A 22,268-nucleotide genomic window follows, 5' to 3' on the forward strand; every position below is an offset into this window, starting at 1 on the left:
TAATATTATGACATCTATTCTTGGGCAGCTAGAGCTAAAAAGTAGGTGGGAATCATAGCAAAATATCTCACATATATACATTATACAAGTATACATATACAGATAAAAGGTATTATGTCAATATAAGAATGACACCTTTGGTTGAATGGCCTGTTTCCTCGTCAGTTTGCACAATACACAATACCATATCAAATGCAAAGCCTTTTCATCTCACATTCGCCAGATTTGAAGGAAAAAACATCTATCACAATGCCTACCCCAAATCACCTACGCCAGCATTTATTCCGAAAAACTGGAACCTACACCAAACGAAGAACATGTTAGCAAAACACCCACCCCAAAAACCAACTCATAAGAGGAAGAGAGGAAAATAAAAGAGAAAAGAAATGAAAAGAAACACACCAATCTTCCACATTCAACGTCGGCGGAATCGGCATCTGTCCCCTCGAACTCGTGCTCCAATTATCATCTTGACTCGAAGAATCCAGCGTCGTGGACGCCATATGTCCATCCAGCGTCTGCATGGGTGTCCAACCCCCTCCACCCGGATGTTGTTGTTGTTGCTGCTGCTGTTGCTGTTGCTGTTGCTGTTGCTGTTGCTGTTGCTGTTGCTGTTGCTGTTGCGGCTGCATCGACTGCCCCATCCCGTGCATATTATGCATGGTCATTGTGGAGCTATCGCGCAAGCCGCGCGTGGGTAGCTGTTGCTGCTGTTGCTGTCCGACTTGCGGGTGTTGTTGAGAGGGACTGAGACCCGGGGCGTTGGGGCCGGACATGCCACTCATCATCGATGCTTGTTGCTTGCTGTTGCTGTGACATCTGCGGCTGGAGTTGTGGGTCAATAGCGGGACCGGGTGGGGAGAAGCCTGTGTACGACATATTCGTGCCGTCAGGGAAGAGCTGGTCGGGCTGGAAGTTTTCCCAGAGTGACTGTGAGATGTTGGGGGAGTTGCGAGTGACGAGGAAGAGGTCGGGGGGTGTTGCGGGGATGCTGAAGGAGGGGTTGAAGGGGGAGGTCGGCCGGGTGTTCCCGCCGGAACTGCCTGTAGCGCCTAGAAAGGCGTCGTGAGTTATACCGCGTTGCTGTTGCTGCTGCTGCTGCTGTCGTTGTTGGGTGCGTGGGGAAGCTTGGGCGGGTTGGTGGGGGTTTGGGGCGCCCATGTTTGAGATGATCGGTGTTGGGGGCATTTCGCGTGACGGTGTAACGGCGGGTGTCTGCGGTCGAGAACGCTCGTAGGATTCTTGTGGGGCTGGAGGGCCATTGGGGAGAGTGATTTCCATGTCGTCAAATTTGCGTTTGGAGGGCTCTGAGGGCCGTTTTGCTGCGGGGCCGGTGGGGGGAGGCGGTTGATCGCGTCGTGTGCGTTGATGCCGTTTGCCGGCCGCTTTCTGGAGGCGTTCTTCGAGCGCTTTGTTACCGAGGATAGACTCGAAGAGGGTGTGGACCATTTTCGCGACAAGCCAGACTTTTGAGACATCCTTTAAGGCTTGCATACATATATTGATCCGCTCTTGACTGGTGGAGACGACTGTCGGGACGGATGAGCGCATTTGGTATACGTGCATGATTAGGGCCGAGAATAAGCTATATACACTGTTTTTTTGTTTTTTTTTTTTGGGATGGAAAGTTAGGGAATGATGAAAACGGTATTTGCAATGTAGTAACACCGAAACGCAAGGGATGGGTCGTTTAACTTACATAAATGCCGGGGTATATTTAAGTTCGCCGTGTGCTTGCAAATTTTCGACGATCGATGTAATCATGGCAGCGGCCTGGAATGCAATAGTGCGGGACGGATACGCCATCCCGTCCGATCCGTAATTTCCAGATATTGAAGTGGCTGGGGGCATGTGTGCACGATGTAGTAGACACAATGTTGTGCTTCACAGAAGAGGTATTATGTCAGCTATGGGGATCTTGCCAATTATCAAGTTCTTAAGGAGAAGAAAACTCACTAGTAATTGGCATGCAACAAAGCGGACCAAAAATGATGTCTAGGCCTTTCCCAGTATACTTCCTTCGGACAATTCTGCAGCCAATCAGCCAACGCCATATCGCTATGCATCAGATCGATGGCATTCGTGCGCCGCGCCTTCGAAGCAACCGAGTACTGCTGAGACAGCACCAGACCCATAATCTCGCAGAGTTTCACATACTGGAGGAAAAACTGGACATGGATGGGGTCGGGAGGGTACTCAGCCACACTGTCGACTTCGTCCTCGATGAAGTCATCCTCTGTTAGCATTTCGACATCAGAGTCGTCTGTGTTTATGTTTACGGGTCGGCCGAGGGCGACGGCGACGGATCGATCACGAGTGAAGAGGGTCCACCAGATTCGTTTCCAGAGACGTTTGTCCGGTCTGCTTAGTTGGGACGATTCCACACTGTGAGTGTAGAGTTTTGTAAGTAGGAAGATCGACAGAAGTTGGGGTTTTTCTTGTTCGTGAACGTGTATTATTATTTTGACGAACCTTCGATGCATTCCAGATCCTTGCGCAACAACAGTGGCAACTCGACTCCAGTAGAAAACATTTTTGGTGACATCTAAAGGCACACTGGTTAGCTAACAGGATACATTGTATTACAAAAATCAAAAGGAAAAAAAAAAGTTAGCTAGATGAGCGCTATATTCATACCCTCTGGGCCCTCCCAGTACCATCCCATCAAAACCAAAGCTTGCACGATAGTAACACGGTCATCTTCATAATTCGCATCATACAGGGCTTTAGCTCGTTTATAGAAAGTCATAGCTGCAGGCGTCGTCGAGCCATTGGCATCCATCAACTGAGGGTTTGTGCATACCCTTGATCCCGCCAAGAGAATCGCTTGCAGGAGAAGTAGGGAAGGTGGGTTCTTAGGATCACGATATTGTCTCATGAACCGGCTTCGATTTATGATGGGCACGACGGGCGCAACCCATTTGAAATATGCATCGACGAGCTCATCACAGAGTGCTCGGGGAGGGAGTAAGAATGCGCCCCTCTGGTGCAAAATGTCAATTTCCAAATTGTCTAGCTCCGTCAGCCGTGCGCGCGAGCCTCTTATTCCCTCCGGCAGCGGGTAGTGGACGACGTCGGTAGTGCCATAGCGGTCATGGACGAGGAGGGACAAGTTTGACGATTCCCCTAGATATGCTACCCTTCCAGCTTCTTTGATCGGGGCGCGGGCGAATTTTGGCTTCATGAACTGGGCGTACGTGGCATTCTGGGAAGCTTGCTGGGCTGCTTGTGCATCCGTCAAGGTGGTCTGGGGCATGCCTTCTACTACTGGGTTTATGCCAGAGACCTTAGAGCTATCACCATTGGCTCCGCTCCTGGAGTCTGGTCGTTCATCGCTGCTTTGAAGTAAGAAATCAACCGATTAGCAATTGATGTCAAAGCTGTAGAGCGAAATCGGGATATTTTCCTGCAAACCTACCTGGTCCCATCCTTAGCTGCCTTTGACTGGTTCTTCTTCCGTTTTGGCGTTGGGATTTTGCATTCAATCGAAAAAGCTACGCAATTGGTACATGGTACACCTAGACTAGCGGCGTCACATCGCACCTATATCCAATCCAAAAAGGAGACATGTTAAAGACAGAATGACACATAACATCACAACGACAAAATGACCTAGGCCACATAAGAATGAAACCCGATTCAGATCAACCAGGATTCGGTCAAACCACCCAACATAAGAAATGGGTGGGTTGTCGGGGCGGGCTGCGAGTATCAACGAAAACGAGAAGAGTTTTTCTGAATTTGTGGTAAGGACTGAGACTGACCTTTCGAGCATGGCACGTCTAAAGTCAACGTGGAACACGATCATCACCGTCAGCAAAATATATGGATAAAGTATATTAATAGAAGAAATAGACCCATTGTAATCTGCTGCAGTCCTAGATATTTAAGAGATAGAAGGCGTCATCTCTCTCCCCAGACCGAGGTGCCGAGGCTGAATGCCAATGACAGCTCTATCGCATCTTTGCTAGACAATGGGGCTGGAATAACACACAGAAACCTAGGTATACGCCTAGGTATATATATATATATATATATAAGAGAGGGAAAAGGAATCGAAGAAACATACCTCACAGGCACGCGATGCTCGTTGTCTATATTCCACCCATTTGATTGTCAGTTAATTTGTATATGATTTTTGCGCAGCGCATTTTCCGACCACCCGGTCGCATCGAACTCCAGCCACAGCAACACACACACTTTTAAAACTAATACACATTCTCATTTTTGCTTTTTGGGAAATGGATCACGTACCGTCTGAAGCTGGGATGGCCTGGGGTCTGCATTGAAGGCACAGTCTTCTTGGGAACTGTGGCGGTTGTGGGTGATGGAACATCGGATTCCACGGCCGGGGTTGACGAGGGCGTCAGGTTTGGGGGTGGGTCTTGTGCACCAGTCATGACCTGGTCAGATCTGTTGTCTGGGGTGTTGCTACTCATTGTTGGGTGTTTGGCCCATCAAGAGAGTGTGTGGGTGGTGCGCAGATGGAGGGGAGATAAAGAGCAGAGTTTAAGACGAAGAAGAAACAGAAAAGAGAAGGGAAATGGGTGATGTTGGCGAAGTGACGGCGGTGATGTTGGTCTGGTCGGAGGAGGGCGGGAGAGGGACTGATTAAACAACATTACTTAAAGAACGGGTGCAAGGGACACCCAATTGACCAACCAACCAGCAGAACACAGATATACAGATATACAGGTGTACAATATGAAAGCGGTGGGGTGTTTTATTTAATTTTTTCTTTAGGGGGTGGATGGGATTTTTTAACGTGTTTATTTTGATTTAATTTCTTTATTCTTCACATCCTGGAGGATTTTCGAAGATGCGGAGAATAATAATAACAAGATAAAACCACTGAACGAATAGACAACTTACACTAGTTAGCTGCTTGGTATGTCCCTGACAGGGCACAGATCTTAAATAATTAAGACCAGACAGATTTATTAGGATTACTATCTATCTACGATAACTATAGTAACTGAATCGGGGATCTCATCGGTATTGAAAGAGAAACATAAAACATAGCAAGCGGAGGGGATTTGACCTTTTACCGGGCTGGCATTTAAAACCGGATGAGGCTGGACAAATAGCTAGTATGTTTGCCTTTTCATTTCTCTATCTTTTTCCTTTTTTCCCCCTTTTTTTCTTTTTCTTTTTCTTTTTCTTTTTTGCCATCCCTGCGGTGCGCATGGCGGGGAATTCGAGTCTATTAAAGGAAAGAGAAAAAAATCCTAGGAGAGTCGATTCGGGGCAAATTCCCCGCCACAGACATTCAACGGAATCCTTCTGGTTCAACGCGAACTGCAATGATAGTTATATTCCCCAAGGAATCTGGGGGAGGTACAGAGTTACAAAGAATACAATATAAAAAAGGAAACATGCCACAAAAATAAACCTTTCTCTCCCACTGTAGTTACTGTACGCACATACATGCATATATACATACATACATGTATATAGGCATGGGATGTAACCAGCAGCCATAAAACCCCAGGCGCGCAGCACAAGTATTTAGGTAACTACCGAGACTCTGCTTCTCGAAACAATTTCAAGGGATCTAAACTGAGAGAGGATTGTGAGAATTTCAACAATATACTGATTGATGCTGGACAGGAGACTAATAATTACTTTGTTAACTAATATCTAACTATGCTTCAAGGATGCGGTGAGACTAAATGAACCTCTTTGAGATGAATCCACGGCAGGGAGATTTCCAACCACTATGAACAACTATTATTTCCCCGCACGATCCCAGCGTAACAAGCTAATTTGTAGCCTGAAGGAACTGACCTGAAGGGGCTTGGCTAAAATAAAAATATATGTTACTCTGTTACAAGATCGGCTGCCTCCTGGCACAACCTGTCTCCCGCCGCCGAATCTATCCCATTGGTTAAATGTTCTAAGGACACAAAAAAAGAAATAAGAAAAAAGAAAAGGAAAAAATGAAAGAAAATGAATGAAAAAAAATGAAAAAAAAACCTACGCGGAGAACAACTCCAGAAAGATAAAGTACAGCTGCCAAAAAATCCACAGACTGTAATAGTACTGAGTCCCACCCGGGATTCTGCCTCGAAAAGTTTCTACTTCCCGGTATGATATCATAGATGACGCAGTCGACTTCTGGTTTCACAACTCCGTGCTCTTCCTCGAAAATTAGTTTAGCAACTCTGGATCATGGTGCTTGGAGTCTATGAAAAATTTTCGGCAATCAAGCTTACAAGGTTGCCCCACCTCGTCTATTTCCTCAACCCGAGGTCTTGCCGCCGCATTGGCCATTCGGAAAACGAGAGGAGGGCCGGTGGTTGGTTGCATAGGGCGGGTTTGGAACCCAGTGTTGGGATGGGATTGGCGCTTAAGAGTCTTCAAGAAGAAAAACCATCAACTCATTAGTTAGCAATATGCATAGTAGATACGGTTCCGACCGTTCCCTTTTCCTAGGTTGTAGTTGCGGGGCGGGGGTACAGCATTAGGTGTTGAGCCAGCAAAGGGCAACGCCAGCGTTACAACAACCCTGAGCTAGCTACCCCGTAGGTGCGAAGTCGTTAACTGAATATCAACTGAATTAATTGATAGCTATCGAGGACTCGAGGACTCGCTGCATCCATTCCAGGGGCCAGGGGCCTGCGAACCCTAGCATTCAACGATCGCCCTCTCCTGCACCTAACTACTCTCTTGAGTCTATAGTCGACATCCCATAGCACTGAACAACACAAGCTCTCAGTCCAAGAAACGAAGAGCGCATCCTGCCCCGAGATATTTTCTTCGATCTTTCTTTTGTAGTTAACTCTTCATGCCGTAGCGCGAGTGCGGGGCTGTCAAACTAAACATGAACCTCCAGATATGAAGGAAGCCTAGAATCAGGGGAAATATGATAAGTTGATAACAAACGGGGATCGGATATGGGGAAACGGTAAACGTGGCGGGAAGGTCGTCAAGGGATGGGACGCATCCGTGGATTCTCCTGGACATGCATACACACGGTACATAACTGTATGATGCAAGCTTTGCGATCGATAACTTTCATACTTTTGGATTGGAGGCCGTTGGACATCTCTAATAGATGCAGGATGGTTGAGCGTGACAGAGCACGAGCACAAACGGGAGCGGGATCTTGGATCGGGTTCCCATGCTTCTAAAGAACACGTGTAACTACTTCATATATCTTCGTTTCACTGCTGCTGCTTTCTGCTATATCGGGTGTCCCTCCGTCCGACCTGAGACCACAGTGACCGACCACCTAACTAGGAAAATGGGTGGGCAGGAAATTGGGTAGGATTTTCAGAATCCTGGAACCGCAGACGATACGAGGACATGGGGGATTAAAAGGGGAACCTAAAGAAGTGGAAAAGATGGAAAAGAAATAAACGAAAATAAAAGGAAGAATTGATGCATGGTAGCATAACATTTTCATTCACATGTCACATGTTACGGAGTGAGTGACAGGGTATCAAGTCTGGACCTTGATCAGGTAAAATATCAGACCAAGCTTAGCTGATCGCTAAGCCAACTTTGAAAAGTTGACAGATGCAAACGCGTTATTAAGACGCAAGAGTTCAAAACGGATGTTTATCGAAGATGAGTTAGCCTGGTTGTATCCTTATGACCAGGGACTGACCTTAATTCTGTCGTTGCTTATTGGTTCAGACCTCTGACGTTCGCTTCCGACGTTCGCTTCTTTCAAGAAATCTCGATAACTGTTCCTGAACGGTGACAGAAAATTTCCCTCTTCTGGTGGATTGAAGAATCAATGAGCTTATCATGATATATCTAGCCATTCAAGGTATTTTTGTTTCTTAAGGCAAGGAATGGTATCTGGGCCCTTCACCTCGCGAGGGATGGTTTTCAACAAATCGTAAACGTGTTGGGGGGTCGTCCTTTTGACGAAGGAGCTGGATTGTTAATCATCCTAAAATATTCCCCCCCCTTATCCTTCTTCCCTCGAAAGGACCAGATTCGATCTGCATATGTACATGCAGGACTAGGAGAGCAAGGAGGCCCCAGACATCTCTACATCCCTGCTCAAAATAGTTCCTGACTCGTTCCAGCCTATGAAGAGAGGAAAAGCATATGCACCGGTGCAAGTGTCCACGTAGAGGTTCTCGTGGTGGCCACATGAGATGTCCACGCCTTTGTCTAGGCCGCTGTCCCCACAAAAAATCGCATCCCCTCTTTAACTCCCTGTCGGTAAAAAGAAGGTGTAATAGACATCCATGACAAGGTAACAAGAGAAAAGAAAAATGACTTAAATCATATTCCGTTTATTAGCTGAGGCAGGGGTGTTGCTTCGGGATAAAAGAGAGAAGAGGAGGTTCGGAATTCAAGTTTCGTGATATGATATATACGGGTAGAAAAGAATTGATATCCACTGGAGCATGGATGGGATAGGTTATTGGTCATGAATGGTTGAGAACAGAGATTGGAACTGAATCAATTGATAATGAACTTTCAACTGGAAGGGTATTTAAAGTCAACCAGTGGCATCTCTCTTGATCGATATCCAACATGTAGAAAAGCTCAGAACAAAAAGGATATATGAAATTTTGGTACACAAGAAGTGAAGAACAAGGCCCCGAGGGTAGTGCAGGGGCAAAACTAAGCGAAGGAAACCACGCACAGCAAAAATAGATATTATGAAGAGCATAAAATAGCAATACCAAAAAAAAGTGTTATATTCAACCAAATTCCCCCTCTATTTGCCCTTGTATTCTGTAAAGAAAAGTGTAATCAACTAACCAGGAAGAAACGCCGGTGCAGTGCGGGGCGACGTAAAAGAGGAACGGACGTGCAGTAATGGCAATCGCAACAGCGGCCTGTGCCTATATTTCCTTTGTGGGGCGTCATTCCAGAATATTGCGAATATCCCCCACAAGAAAGAATTTTGGAGCCAAAGGCGACAAGATAAAGGAAAGTTCTTAATGACTTTTAGATGCTCTGAAGGAAGATTTCGAAACGCCGTTAGTAGTATGTCCATTCGCTTTCTCCGTAACACTAGGTTTCCCATCCCGCTCATAAGAAGATAGACCATTAGTGCCATTGGACTCCGCAGCGGGTTTCCGCACCTTATCCGTTCCTGGAGATAAATATCCTTTTCTATCCTTACTGGCGACATCAGTATCTTCAAACTCAATTCCGGCTATGAACGTTTCACTGAGAAATTCCAGCCCAGCAACGAACGTGCACAATCCACTAGCTATGCAGAAGTGGCTTATGGTCATGCCAATGTCAAGCCAACTCCCCTCGTCGCGCACCATGTAAAAGAAATTTAGAGTCATGACGTCACTGATGGACATGACGATCATGAAGAGGGCGGATGGTGCGACGCATAGGCGCCGGTTAAGAATTCCCAGGTTTGCGCTGATGATGGCGAATGGGATGGTGATTTTAAGGATTAGTAGCGCACCCTGGGAAAAGGGGTTGAAGACGGGGATTAGTCTGCAGACACTTTCGAGGGAAAAGGAGGAGATCGAGGCGATGTTGCCAGTGGAGAAGAAGGCTGATTGGAGAAGGAAGAAGAAGAAGAGGGCGATGCGAGCGTCTGCTATTGTTAGGATGCGGTAAGGGTGTTTGGTAACTTGGTGCCCCTTTGATGAGGTTGACTTTGATTGGGGAGATGTAAATGTGTATATGCGATGTTCCAGCTGAACCCAACTAACGAGGGTAATGCAGAAGACAAAGTAGAAGAGTCCCTCGTACGAGATGGTGAGAATGATGAACGTCGGGGAGAAGGAGAGGAAAATCACGACGAGGCGATGGAGGTAATAGCCATTTGGATATAATCTATGAAAGAACGGTAGCGCAAAAGAAGCCACTGCAAAAGTTAGCCTGAATATTCTAGGATATATAGGAATGAATGAAGCTTATGCTGAGCAGTATATGTGAAATCGGTAGGAGTTGGATAAAACTAACCTAAAACCAACCATCCAACGGTTTGGTTTCCCCAAGGCAAACCTTGTTTTGCCTTCAGTGACACGATACTAGATCGAGTCACTATTATTGCCAGCAGAATCATGCCAATCTAATTTATATTCGCTTAGGTATTAGTACAACTCAGAAAATGGTTCTTGAAGAAAGCATTGTGGATGGCAAACATACCTGCATCCCCATGATTTGTCGGGAACCGTTGCTGACTGCATTTGATACGGGTTTAGATCGAGGGGTGATTGATTTCTCAAATGCTAGATAGAGTAGTCCAATAAGGACCATAAGGACACCTCCAATTGTTCTGTACGACCTGTAAGAATGTGCATTCCGCTATTTCTTCCATGAAACACATCAGAAGTAGTTGGATACTCACATCGTCGTTGCATTCTCCACCTTGATAACGGGTAAAAGCGTGAAAATGCTCATTAACCAACATCCAATGCTCCATGTGACCATGACGAGTTTATTGCACGATACGAAGCCTATACCGTAGAAAAGAGGCCACAGTCCTGCAAGGATGAAGCAAATGGTATAGATTTCACGATGGAAGTATGATTGAACCTTTTTGTTATAAAATTAGTTATTTCCAATACCATGACTTGGTAAACGGGCGACGGAATACTCACAAGGGCTTCCAAGACCCCAACGTAGACCAATATCTGTAAACCAAAAGATATGTAGCCACCCAGTGACTTAACATGACTAAGAAGTATTTTCCGTCCGGCGGCCAGCGCATTTCGACTTGCTATAACTTCCTCCCAGAAGAAGACGGGGAAAATACCATATGTGTAATATCTCCACGACGACTTCTGAATCCAGAAGACGGAGAACAAGATAACAAGTAAAGACGAAAAGAACATCGTACTGAACGTTGTACGATTTGGAACCGAGGATTCATGCAGAACGTGGAGATCTATGACGGTAGTCAAGGCATATGCAATCCATCCCAGATACCCTGCGGTGACAATCGTCCTTAGAAAGAGCCAGTCGTAGGTCTGTAGATATCGTAGACCTTCTAGACCAGTATGCAACAGCTCGGAGGATTTCTTAATCGCGTCATCGTATCTTCCTTTGGATATTAGCTTGTTAATTTCGAGGATTCGTGCTTCAACAGAATGCTCATTATCCCCGAAAGGTTTGTACGGCTGGAACCCCAGAGTCGATATCCGTTTTTTCTCCTCTTTGACCCGATACATCTCCAGAACTCCTTGCATGTTTGCAAGAGCTGCCAAGGCCTTTTCTTTAGGTGAGGCGTCAAGGTAGGAAAGAGGGAGTTCTCCGACAGAATTCACGGGGAAATCCAAACCAGCCAAATACGCCATAAGAGCAGCGATATCAGCCTGAGAAACATCATGTCTTTGAACATTGTCCAGGTTCCAGTCAGACGAGAATCCATCCTCATGCCCAGGGGCCTTCCCACTTTTCTGGATCTTCGGTTTGGCAACACCAGAGCCCCATACAACCAGGGGAGTTCGTGTATTATCAGGGTGTCCATCCCCATGGCTCCCCCAATCGCTCATGCCATGATCAGCTGTGAAAACAAACGCTGACTCATTGTCACCGTAAAATTCCTCGACCAGCTCCGTAATTTCCTGCACCCCTTGATCGACAATCTTAATATTATGCAAGTATTCCTTCGAGTAAGGCCGATAAGAATGTCCCGCCGTATCCAAGCCTAGCAAATGCAGGAAAAACACAAGTTTATCCTCTCGTAGCCGCGCATCGAGCTCCGGATCCTCCTTCGCCGCAGCGAATAGTGCCTTCACCTTGTCAAAAACCCAAATATCCAGCTGCGTGCTATCCCTGCTAAAATCCTCCACCTCCTCGCCATAGGATTCCGCATCGACCCTCCCAGGTGTTGCGCCTTCCTTGAACATAGGTAAGATATCCGGACTCCCCCAGCTCCAGGTATGTCTGCTACGATTAAAAACGCTGTCGAAATTAACTGGGTTGAGCTTCCATCCCGTCGTCACCGAGGAGACATCTTCGTACAAACCAGCAATAAGCGCAACATGGCCCGGCCTGGACTCCGTGGGTACCCGAGTATGCGACACGCCGAAAGTGCCATGGGAGAGAACGCGAGAGCGAATAAACGGCGCAAGATGTTTAGGGGTGCGGAGTGTCGCGGGACCGTTGGGATTGGCATAATCATCATCTAGCACGCCTCCAGGAGATGGGTCCGGGAATGATTGGAAAGCCTTGTCCGCGCGTAGACCGTCTCCAACAAAGAGAAAAAGTCGCTTTGCCGGTGCTTTTGCAGAGGGAGGTCTCTGCACGCCGAATTCACGCATTCCACTGACGATCGGGCTGACGAAGTAGATATCAAATATCGAGTAGGTGTATATTGTATGAAATACAATGGCCAGGGCCAGAAACCCGATGCGCCCTAATCGAGCCATGGCTGGAAGTGGGATTTGCTGATTGAAGGAGCAAGAGTCTATAGAAGGGAACAGCTGTTCCTAAGGTTTGGCTGTATCTATGCGGAAAGGAATGGAGGGGGTCCAGAAGACCAGTGGGATAAAATACAGCTACAGCCTGCTATCGATTCATTGTCGTTGTAGCTTGGAGCTGGTTTTAAATCCACTCCTGCTCAAGTTGGATTTGGAGGATGAAGAAGTTAATACCAGTTTTGGGCACCACCATATAGGCGATTATATAAGCAGCAGACCTAACGTAATCAATAAGCAAGTCGGCCACATAAGCAAGTCGGCCACTTCTCACCCCACTGTACGATGAGAATGCATCTATGCCTCAATCATAAAGAAAAAGAGAAAGAATTATATTATCAATTATTTTCTATATGCCTAGAGCACGTACAAGCAGTATGCCCAGTAATCCCACATACACTACACTGTGGTGCTGTCTGTTTTTGTGGTCAGGACTCAGCAGCCTCAATCACCTCTCTTTTCCATTCATTGATGCTTCATATGCAATCCAAGCCTTCTTCAATCCTTAAAGCACTCTCTTGAGCTACATATGCACAGCCTCTTTCCCACTTCTTCTTTTGTTTGGCATTTGCAGCTTTTAACTCTCTGTTTTCAGCTGCTAGAATAGCAGCACTGTGCATTGCCATTTGACACCCCTTGACCAGCTGACTCAGGGCTTGATTGCTTGGACTGGGTGGACTCTGTGTACAGCACTTGATATATTTTTTGATCTTCTCAGTCTGCTGTTCCAATTGACATACATTATGTGGTGTGGCGGTGGCCCAGGAGGCCTGGGAGCTGTGGGAGGTCCCAGGGGGGGGTGGGGGTATGCATTGTTGTATTAAGATGTGAGAGAACCTGCTCAGGGTCATACAGAACCAATCCAGCTGCCCTGATGCCACTCTTGATGTTGTTCTCAGTCAGGGCCTGCATCTGAGCCGCAGGATACAGGGCCAGAAACTTCTCTTTGTCAATATGATTGATTCCAAGCTGCATCTGATTCTCCATCTGTCATCCATATGCTGTTTTCAGAGAGGAGAAGCAGTCAACATCCAATGGCTGGAGAAGATGAGAGGAATGAGATGACATATAGAGAGCAATGATCTGATTCTCAGAGCAGAATTGATCAAATTCAGCAGAGGCATGACTTCTATGCCAGTCCAGAATCAACAGTCAGTGTGTACTCTTCATACAGAGTAGAGTCTCCTTGTTGAACATCTCTTTCAGCCAGTACAAGCTCAGCTGGTCATTTGTCCAGTCATTTTCACTGACTTCAATCACTCAATCTCTGAGCAGTCCCTCAGTCTCATATCAACAGGACTGATGCATCTTTTTCTTGAGAATAATCATTGTATGCAGAGCTCAGTCAGAGACATTGACTCCAGCAATGACAGTCACTCATTCCTGATCTTCAGACTGTACAAGCTTGAGATTCCTGGCTCTTTCAGACCCAGTAACCACTCTGGCAGTCTCAATAACCCCCATCTGAAATCCAGTCTCATCAAAGTTGTAGATATCATCTTTCAGAATTCCATACTTTGCAATGGTGTTTTGTACAAGCCTAAACCACCCACAGATAATCTCAGGATTCTCACATAGTGCATGTTGATGGTCATACTTGCAGGAGAACTTGAATTTCAGCTCTTCATGATGTTTGGCAAATTTTCATACCCAGCATTCACCCACTGTGGGTGGGGGGTTGAATCCCTGACTGGTAAGGAGGAGATTGGCCATTTCTCATACAGCTGCAACCTGGGGTGGCACACCTCACTCATCCATGGCCAGAATTCATTGAACAAGAGATTCTTCCTCTGTAAGACTAAGTTTCCAGTTCTTTGGAGGAGTGTTAACGCATGCTGTATGACCATGTACCTGATCACCTAAGATGGAATGTGGAACATCATACAGCTTTGCTGCAGCTCATACACTTGAAATTTGACCATTTTTAAATGCTTGAATGGCTAAAAGAAGCCTTCCTTCCTGAGTAAAGGCTTTATTTCTTTGTGTGGTTGGCATTTTTGATGATAAAGATGTTGTTCTGAGATGAGATGAAAAGTGGCTGACTTGCTTATGTGGCCGACTCGCTTATTGATTACGTTACCAGTCAGGGGCAACTTGTAACTAAATAAAGGGCAGCAAGGGGCTGTAGAGTACGGAGAAAACCCATATCCCATATCCATATCTTATATTCACCTGCTATAATGGTTTCAAATCCGAAGAAGTTGGGAATCTGCTGACATTTGGTACAATGCACCTAAATACCCCCTGCCTCCACTTCCCGCTGCCCTATACAATTCTCATCCGCCTTCTACAGCTAGGGTTACATAGACCCCCATATATATAGCAACGCTGTGAATTTGGCCACCGACGAATTGATACCCTTTTTCAATTTACGGTGGCAGTATACCCGATAGGTTAGCCACTGGAGTTTAACAGTATCTATAATATTCATTGATATTCGAACATCATTCCAGAGACCCTTTTAACATGATCCCCATTGACTTCAGGGTTTGTCTCTTTTGTGTTCACCTTGTTCGTCGAGATATTTTCTCCTAGTCAATGACAACCCCCTGTGATGAATTATTCTGGTAATAATGCCTCCAGTGGAAAGCTCAGAATCATGAAGCTATCTTGAAGGGCACCTCCGCTATTCAAGGGTAGTGCGTGTGATATTATATTGTAAAATATAACTTTGAATGTAAATAAAAAATAATCAATCAAAAATAATATCTTAATAAAAAAATACAATAAATACATACAACTGACGCCAACAACATTCCACCAACGCAGCCGCTCAAAGTAAAATTAAATTAGTTCGAATCCTCCTTGGATATACAAAGTGTCATATCCGAATCAATCTCACTCGAGAATGGGTGGATGTAAATATCCTGCATCATGGTGTTGGGGGGAGGGGGGGTGGATGCAGCAACCCCATAAACGAAAAACATCACGAACATCCCCGTTCAATCTTCCGCTCGTCGTATCTTCTTCGTCAGAGTATCCACAACACGACTATAAAACACAGACGCATGCTGTCGCGGGAACGTAATATCTATAGAAAGATATTCGGGGAGAATATCGACTAGATCGCGATCACGGTTTGGGTCGAGAAGGGGGAAATAATGGAATTCTGCAGCTTCAAAGCTCGTGTTCTCCACGTCATGCGCAACAGCGAGTTTGAAGTGTAATGCTGCTTAAAGAGAAATGAGAGAAAGGAAAGAAATATCGTGTTAGATTCAGATACAAGAAAGTAGAGGATGGTAGCTGTAGGACGGGGAAGTCCAAACTTACTTCCATTGATTCCCGTCTGTATACAGTCATACAGGTGATCCGACTCTCTCTTCTTTGCATCACGAATAATCAGGCCGGTGAGATCACTATAGAGATCCTCCTTCAGCTGCGCTATTTGCGCTGCCTGGGCCGCTTCAGCACTTCCCACCATGAGAGTTCGCAAGACACCGCCACCGTTTTTAGTAGCACTTCCAGCACCCAGGGAATTGACACATTCCACATTGGTCGCTGCAGTTCGAGAAGCAGCCAGCTTCATCCGAAGAGCCTTCACTTCATTCTGAGCGCTCGTTAAGCTGGTGCCCATTTGCTTGATCTTCGTCCCCAGCTCCACTACCTCGTCATCCCGATCCTGCAGTTGCTTTTGAAGGGCGCGGGATTCTTTGGCTAGAGAGGTTTGCATGGCCAATTCCTTCTTTAACGAGGCGATTAATTCGTTGGATGCTGCGGTGTTTGCTTCGCATTGTTTCCGTAGCTTTTCCACGTTGGCATTGGCTTCGAGAATTCCGACTTCTCGGAGATTTCGATACTTCATGTCCATGTTTTCGTACTTTTTGGTCATATCCCCAAGCTTTCTTCGTAGCGTTGCGTCGTTCTCGCCCTTTTCTCCATCCGATGTGCTTCCAACTTTGCGCTGTTGGATTGCTGTCTGTGGAGGTTTGGATTGTATGTGGCTTCTCCAGAAGCTTTTGGTAGGAGAGCGCGATACGGAGCGTGCAGTTGAATCATATTTCTCAAGTAAGACGGTTTTCTCTACCTCCTCCTCCTCATCTTCGACCTTCTCTTGTTCTTCTTCTCTTTCTTCCCATTCATCTTCTACTTCTTCCTCTTCCACCTCTGGCTCAACCTCTGGTTCAATTGGCGGTTTCTGTCTTCGCGCTGCAGGTCTCATTGGAGCTTTCGCTTTCGGGGGTGCTTTGGCGGGTTTAGTTTGACGCGACCCTAAAGGAGTATACTGAAAGCCGTCATCTAGAGTCACTCGCTTCGCAGGCGCCTTTCGCTGCTTCGCCCTAGTCTTTGCCTGATTACCACTTTGTCGAATACCGGGCGTCGTTGTTTTGGGAGAATCGAGCTCGTCGTTCGATCCTTGTTCATGTTCATCTTCAACGACCGGTTCTTGGTCCACATCTGCATGCTCATGCTCCTCCTCTTGTACATCATCTTCTTTTGACAAACTTGTATCTGCGGGCTCCTGTGCCTCCTCAATTTGTTCAACTGCGTGGCCTCTCGCAGCCGAAACTTTCGCAGGACCGCGTTTTTTAGGTCCCACGACAACCGTAGATCGAGCTTTGGGTGAAGCAGGATTAGGCAACGTGGTTATACGTGTCATTGCATTTTTGGGCGCAGTGCTTCTTGGTCTTCCCTTTACCTTTTTCGCGGGCGGCGGGGCGGTATCTGGGTCTTCGTCGGGGGTGTGGTCTGCACCAACGTCCATCAACAAGTCATCGTCCAAGTCGTCATCCACCAACTTGGACAATTTCGACGCAGCTTTTCGCTTTGGCATAGCTAAGGTAAATCCGTATCCGCGCAATATACAGCGGCAATACCCCACCGTAGCAGCAATGACATCAAGCAGCCCTATTTTCAGTTCTAGTAAGAGTGATTGTTCATTCAAGTGGGCGTAAACCAAACTCGAAACGCGTTGGGTTTCGTTTGGTGAGCCAAGAACATGTGACTTAGATCCTCGGCTGGCGCAAGTTCTTTTTGGAACCAAACGAACAAGAAACATTAAATAAATTCTTTAACACAGGAGAACAATTTATATCCCTTAAAGCTGGAAGTATTTATTTAAACACGGGGATTTTATTTTAATCAGACTAGCACAGGAACGGGTTTCGCCAGGCTTGCTTATAGCGGACACACCTACTTGGACCTTTCTACCCCGTACAGAGCTTGAGGCTGCAATCCCACTCACTGCCGCCATGGCTTCGGGCGGCGGACGCAAATGGCAACAGTTGCTGCAGGAGCTGATAATGATTGCTGGCACAGTAAAGAATCCTCTGAATAGCCACAGCGGATAACCTTCACACTTGCGGCCATCCTTGCTGACATATATGTGTTAGTCCCTCTCCACATATTTCGTAGTCCGATTCCTCCTCTCCAAAGTCGAGTTTGATCCCGAAAGCCAGAAGCATGAGGAAGCAAAGCGGAGATCTGCGGCCATATTGCGACGCCTCAATACACCCAAAGATTCAGATGACGAATCCCAGAGCCGGAGGGGTCGTCCACGAAGACAGAAGAAAGAAGATCTCGTGCTGTCTCATTATGAGCAGGCCATCGCAATGGACGTGGTGGCACCGGAGGACATCCCCGTGTCATTTAACGACATTGGTGGGCTGGAAGATATCATTGAAGAATTGAAGGAGTCCGTCATATACCCCTTAACTATGCCACAGTTGTATTCCTCCACATCCTCACTCCTAAGTGCACCTTCCGGTGTGCTTCTCTACGGCCCACCGGGCTGTGGCAAGACGATGCTGGCAAAGGCTCTCGCCCACGAGAGCGGCGCGTGCTTTATAAACCTTCACATCTCAACTCTAACAGAGAAATGGTACGGCGACTCGAACAAGCTGGTCAACGCAGTATTTTCTCTCGCACGAAAACTGGAGCCCAGCATAGTTTTCATCGACGAGATCGATGCGGTGCTAGGGACTCGGCGGAGCGGCGAGCATGAGGCTAGCGGCATGGTCAAGGCCGAGTTCATGACGCATTGGGACGGGCTGACCTCGGCAAATACATCTGGCCAACCGCAGCGCGTTCTTATACTGGGCGCCACGAATCGGATCCAGGACATCGACGAGGCGATTCTCAGACGCATGCCGAAGAAATTCCCTGTTACTTTACCGCCCACTGCGCAGCGATTACGGATACTGGGACTTATATTAAAGGATACAAAGATTGACCGGGAGAACTTCGATTTGGATTTCCTCGTCAAGGCCATGTCTGGGATGTCTGGCAGTGATATGAAAGAGGCTTGTAGGGATGCTGCCATGGTACCTATCCGGGAGTTGATACGATCAAAACGAGACTCGGGAATTACAATGGAGACAGTTAACCCTGATGAAGTCCGCGGGTTGCGTACGGAAGATTTCTTTAAACGGGCTGGTGGGGGGAAGACTTTAATAAGTGCAGCAGCAGGTGGTTACAGTGCGGATAAGCGTAAAGCGGCCCTGACCAAGACCTCTAGCAGCCAAAAACAGTCTGGAAAGGAGTGGACGACTGATTTGGAATAGGATGATGTGGATGATGTGGTTATTGGAGTGGAACGGGAGATTCCGATAGATGAATAATCTGTTTGATATCCCATCCATATTCCATCCCGATGGCAGCTGTTTTTCCCACTATTTGTGGTTTTACTTTATTTAATTTTTCCCCTTTCGATATTATATATACATACTCACTCTTTTTTCAAAGTCTCCGTTGTTATTTTATTATTATTATTATTATTATTATTTTTACTTATTTACTCCATTGGATTGTACATTATGAGAGGGTTTGTTCCGTGGGGGAGTGCTGAGCTGGTCTCTTGCATAGTTATTACCTATTAGAACGGAGAGGCGTTTTCTGAATTGAGTAATGGATGGAATGGGAAAACATTTTCTTTATATCATTATTTTTTTATTGTTGTAATTCTCGAGGATACTGTCGCAGTGCAATAGTTGTAATGGTTGTAATACTTGTAGTTATAGATGTAGCATTAAGTTGTAACTGTGCCACACACACTCACTACCTCCCATTAGTGAGTGTGCCCTACTGTAAAGGAAACATCACCATAAAGGAAATATTTTAGGATCACCAATCTTCAAAAATTAATTAATGGTCACCACCATGCCTATCTATCCCCTCGTCTGTAAGTTCTTGCTCAATTAGTGTGATTTCAATTAGCGAATGGAATTTTGCACTGGCGCCATTCAGTAGCCAATAAGATCTCATCAAAGTTTTTATGAATGATAATTGGTCATTTAGATCCACCGATTCATGATTCCTCCTTGAGCTGACAGATGTTAGGCTCAGCGTCCGACCGAGCCCGACCGAAGGCCGGTGCCCGGTTGGACTCGACGTCGGATTAAGCTCGGCAACCGATTAGGCCTAATCCACATCACGTGACCACGCGACCGTGCGGGTGGTTATAATCCACGCAGGCCCCAGCACCCCCTTTCATCCAACGCCCGCAAAACAATAATAACAGTTATCAAAAACGTCTTAATCAATCCTGATCACATCCTTATAAGCTCTCTCCCATCCCCTCAGGCAGCAAGCCTGATGGCGTGCCGACGCAGCGCCGCCAGCGCGCCCAGCCCCCCAACAACACCGAACGCGTCCTGAGCCTTGACGCGCATCTGCTCCCCCATACGCCGTCCACCCAAGAGACCCCATCTCCTCACCCCAATCGCCCGCCGCACATGTGAACTGAATGACATGGAGCCTCCAAGCTCCCCTACACCAGCAGGCAGCTCAAAGAGCAGAAATGTCGCACCAATACGTCTCAACCTACATGGCCCGATGGCTAGCAATCTCCTAGCCACCCACGAGGCTGAGGCACAGAAATCCCATGCAGAAGCACTAGCTGCTGCAAATATGCTTGATCAGATTGAAGAAGACCTAGATGTCATGAAGGCAAAAGGCCTATCAAGGGCACTGGCCCTTGGAGCCACCGTGAAGGTGTTAGTCAAGGACTGGTACAATGGAAGTCTAGAAACAGCTAAGCAGTCCACCACAATCAAGCCTGCTGGCTCCACTGGTGCAAATGATGCAAGAGCTCCTACCTACACAAAGACAGCTGCAGACAGCACCAATGTAACAAAAACACCAGCAACCATACTGCAGAAACCCCTGCTTAGGAATAACCCCAGAGAAGGAAAAACACCATGTATCCTCACATGCCTGCCTTCAGATCATCTAGCTTGCAAAGCAAGCTCAATTGCTACTCTTAGAAAGCTGAAGGCTGAACTTCCAGGGTCTTTGACAGCAGCCATCACAGCAGTTCAAGCCATCCCCACAGGCATTGTCATCATTTCTAGAAGCTTGCAAGACATGAAGGCCTTGCTAGCTCAAAAGAATGTTTTAGCAGTCACTCTCACCAATGCTCAGATAGAGAAGGAAGAACATTGAATCATCTGTCTGATTCCTGAGCTGCTTATGGAGATTAGTGACTATAGTGGTGGAACTCTGCATCTCTCAGCAGAATTCATGACAGAAGAATTCACACTTCAAATCAGAATCAAGTCTGTTCAGAGTCACTGGGCAAAAATACATTCTGAAAACTCAACAGTCATTCTTATATTACACTTTTTGCAAGAGACAGCAGTAAATCTGTCATCAAAAGTGAAATTATATGAATATCAAAGACCAGTGATCAGAAAGGCATCTAAGATCAAAATACAACAATGCAGCAAATGCTGAGAATTTCATCAAAAGAGATACTGCCTTCACATTCCTCACTGCAAAAAATGCAGTTCTAAGAATTATGTGAAAGAAAATTCATTCTGTCATAAGAAGAATGAAGCATGTGGATGCCCTAATTGCTGCACTAACTGTCTTGAACCACATGCTGTGGATGATCTATCCTGCTCTGTCAGACCAGAGATAAAGAATAAAACTGTTCAAAAACACTCAAGAAATCAGCTGAGAAATATCCACAATGCACAGAGTAAGACATACTTGATCAAGACAAGTAATAGCAAATGCAGTGATTGAGGTCCATCAGCAGACCTGAGGTTGAATGATTCTACTGAGTGTAGATCTAATCTCACACTGACATCAAACACAGCATCAAGCACAGCATTGAGCACAGCATCAGACACAGCATTAGACATGATGCCCAACTCAACATCTAATGCAACACTCAACATGTCATCTCATGCAACAACATTCTTCTTTCAGCTACTCAATGAAGAAGAACTCTAGGTCTCCACAATTCCTGCAGATTATGCAAGTCAATGTAGAAAAAGAGAGCTCAGCACATGAGATGACTCTCAATCTAATGTTTGAAAGAAAGACTGACATTCTTCTCATACAGAAATTCTGAATTCACAGAAACTTAAGTCAATGCATCTTCAAAAAGCATCCAGCATTCAACTGCTTTGCCTCAATTGAAAAGTGGGACAGAAAGTCACAGATCCTCATCTATGTGTGTAAACACTCACAAATCCATGCTCATGCAGTCCCAGGCCTCTGGGCAGAAAACCAGGACATTCATATGCTGCACATACAGATCTGGGATCTACAGCTTCAGACAGTCAACATATACAATGCACCTTCAGATGCAGAGAATTCTGAACAAGATGTGAGCTGTCTTCTCTTCTGATCTGTCCCAGCACTCTCATTGCTTCTTGCTGGTGACCTCAATATCAAGCACCTCATGTGGCAACCAGGAGTGCCTTCAAGCAAGTGGGCAGAACCATTCCTGCAATGAATCATGAATTTCAACTTTACTCTCACCATGGACCCAGACACCCCCACATATGGGCATAACATGATAGACCTGGCCTGGGCCACCTCAGAATTAGTTATCAAAGAAGTGAACACACAGATGGACAGATCTCTTTACACCTTCTCTGACCATCAGACTCTTCTCATCAAAATCAGCCTTTCACAGAGTGCAAGGCCCAACAGACTACCTCATTTTTTCCATCT

At 46.2% G+C, this 22,268-nt stretch overlaps 4 protein-coding genes across 4 annotated transcripts; 1 reads left to right on the forward strand and 3 right to left on the reverse strand.

The window, feature by feature from the left end:
- Window positions 1-253: 253 nt before the first annotated feature.
- On the reverse strand, window positions 254-4,439 carry PADG_08656 (uncharacterized protein; the record flags this gene model as incomplete). Its single annotated transcript, XM_010765645.1, has 11 exons — window positions 254-299; window positions 403-780; window positions 818-1,594; window positions 1,700-1,882; window positions 1,957-2,385; window positions 2,473-2,545; window positions 2,638-3,335; window positions 3,419-3,543; window positions 3,765-3,782; window positions 4,070-4,094; window positions 4,255-4,439. 11 exons carry the CDS (start codon window positions 4,437-4,439, stop codon window positions 254-256), a joined length of 2,937 nt encoding a protein of 978 aa, XP_010763947.1.
- Window positions 4,440-8,909: 4,470 nt separating this feature from the next.
- On the reverse strand, window positions 8,910-12,317 carry PADG_08657 (GPI ethanolamine phosphate transferase 1; the record flags this gene model as incomplete). The annotated part of the gene is made up of 5 exons (XM_010765646.1): window positions 8,910-9,805; window positions 9,904-10,012; window positions 10,090-10,219; window positions 10,292-10,479; window positions 10,545-12,317. The coding sequence occupies 5 exons, from the start codon at window positions 12,315-12,317 to the stop codon at window positions 8,910-8,912; spliced, it is 3,096 nt and encodes a 1,031-aa protein (XP_010763948.1).
- A 2,990-nt stretch (window positions 12,318-15,307) lies between these two features.
- Window positions 15,308-17,136, reverse strand: PADG_08658 (uncharacterized protein; the record flags this gene model as incomplete). Its single annotated transcript, XM_010765647.1, has 2 exons — window positions 15,308-15,534; window positions 15,636-17,136. The coding sequence occupies 2 exons, from the start codon at window positions 17,134-17,136 to the stop codon at window positions 15,308-15,310; spliced, it is 1,728 nt and encodes a 575-aa protein (XP_010763949.1).
- Window positions 17,137-17,554: 418 nt separating this feature from the next.
- Window positions 17,555-18,865, forward strand: PADG_08659 (uncharacterized protein; the record flags this gene model as incomplete). The annotated part of the gene is made up of 2 exons (XM_010765648.1): window positions 17,555-17,620; window positions 17,696-18,865. The coding sequence occupies 2 exons, from the start codon at window positions 17,555-17,557 to the stop codon at window positions 18,863-18,865; spliced, it is 1,236 nt and encodes a 411-aa protein (XP_010763950.1).
- Window positions 18,866-22,268: the final 3,403 nt, after the last annotated feature.

The sequence above is a fragment of the Paracoccidioides brasiliensis genome, assembly GCF_000150735.1.
Source record: "Paracoccidioides brasiliensis Pb18 unplaced genomic scaffold supercont2.26, whole genome shotgun sequence".
In the NCBI taxonomy this organism is placed as follows: domain Eukaryota; kingdom Fungi; phylum Ascomycota; class Eurotiomycetes; order Onygenales; family Ajellomycetaceae; genus Paracoccidioides; species Paracoccidioides brasiliensis.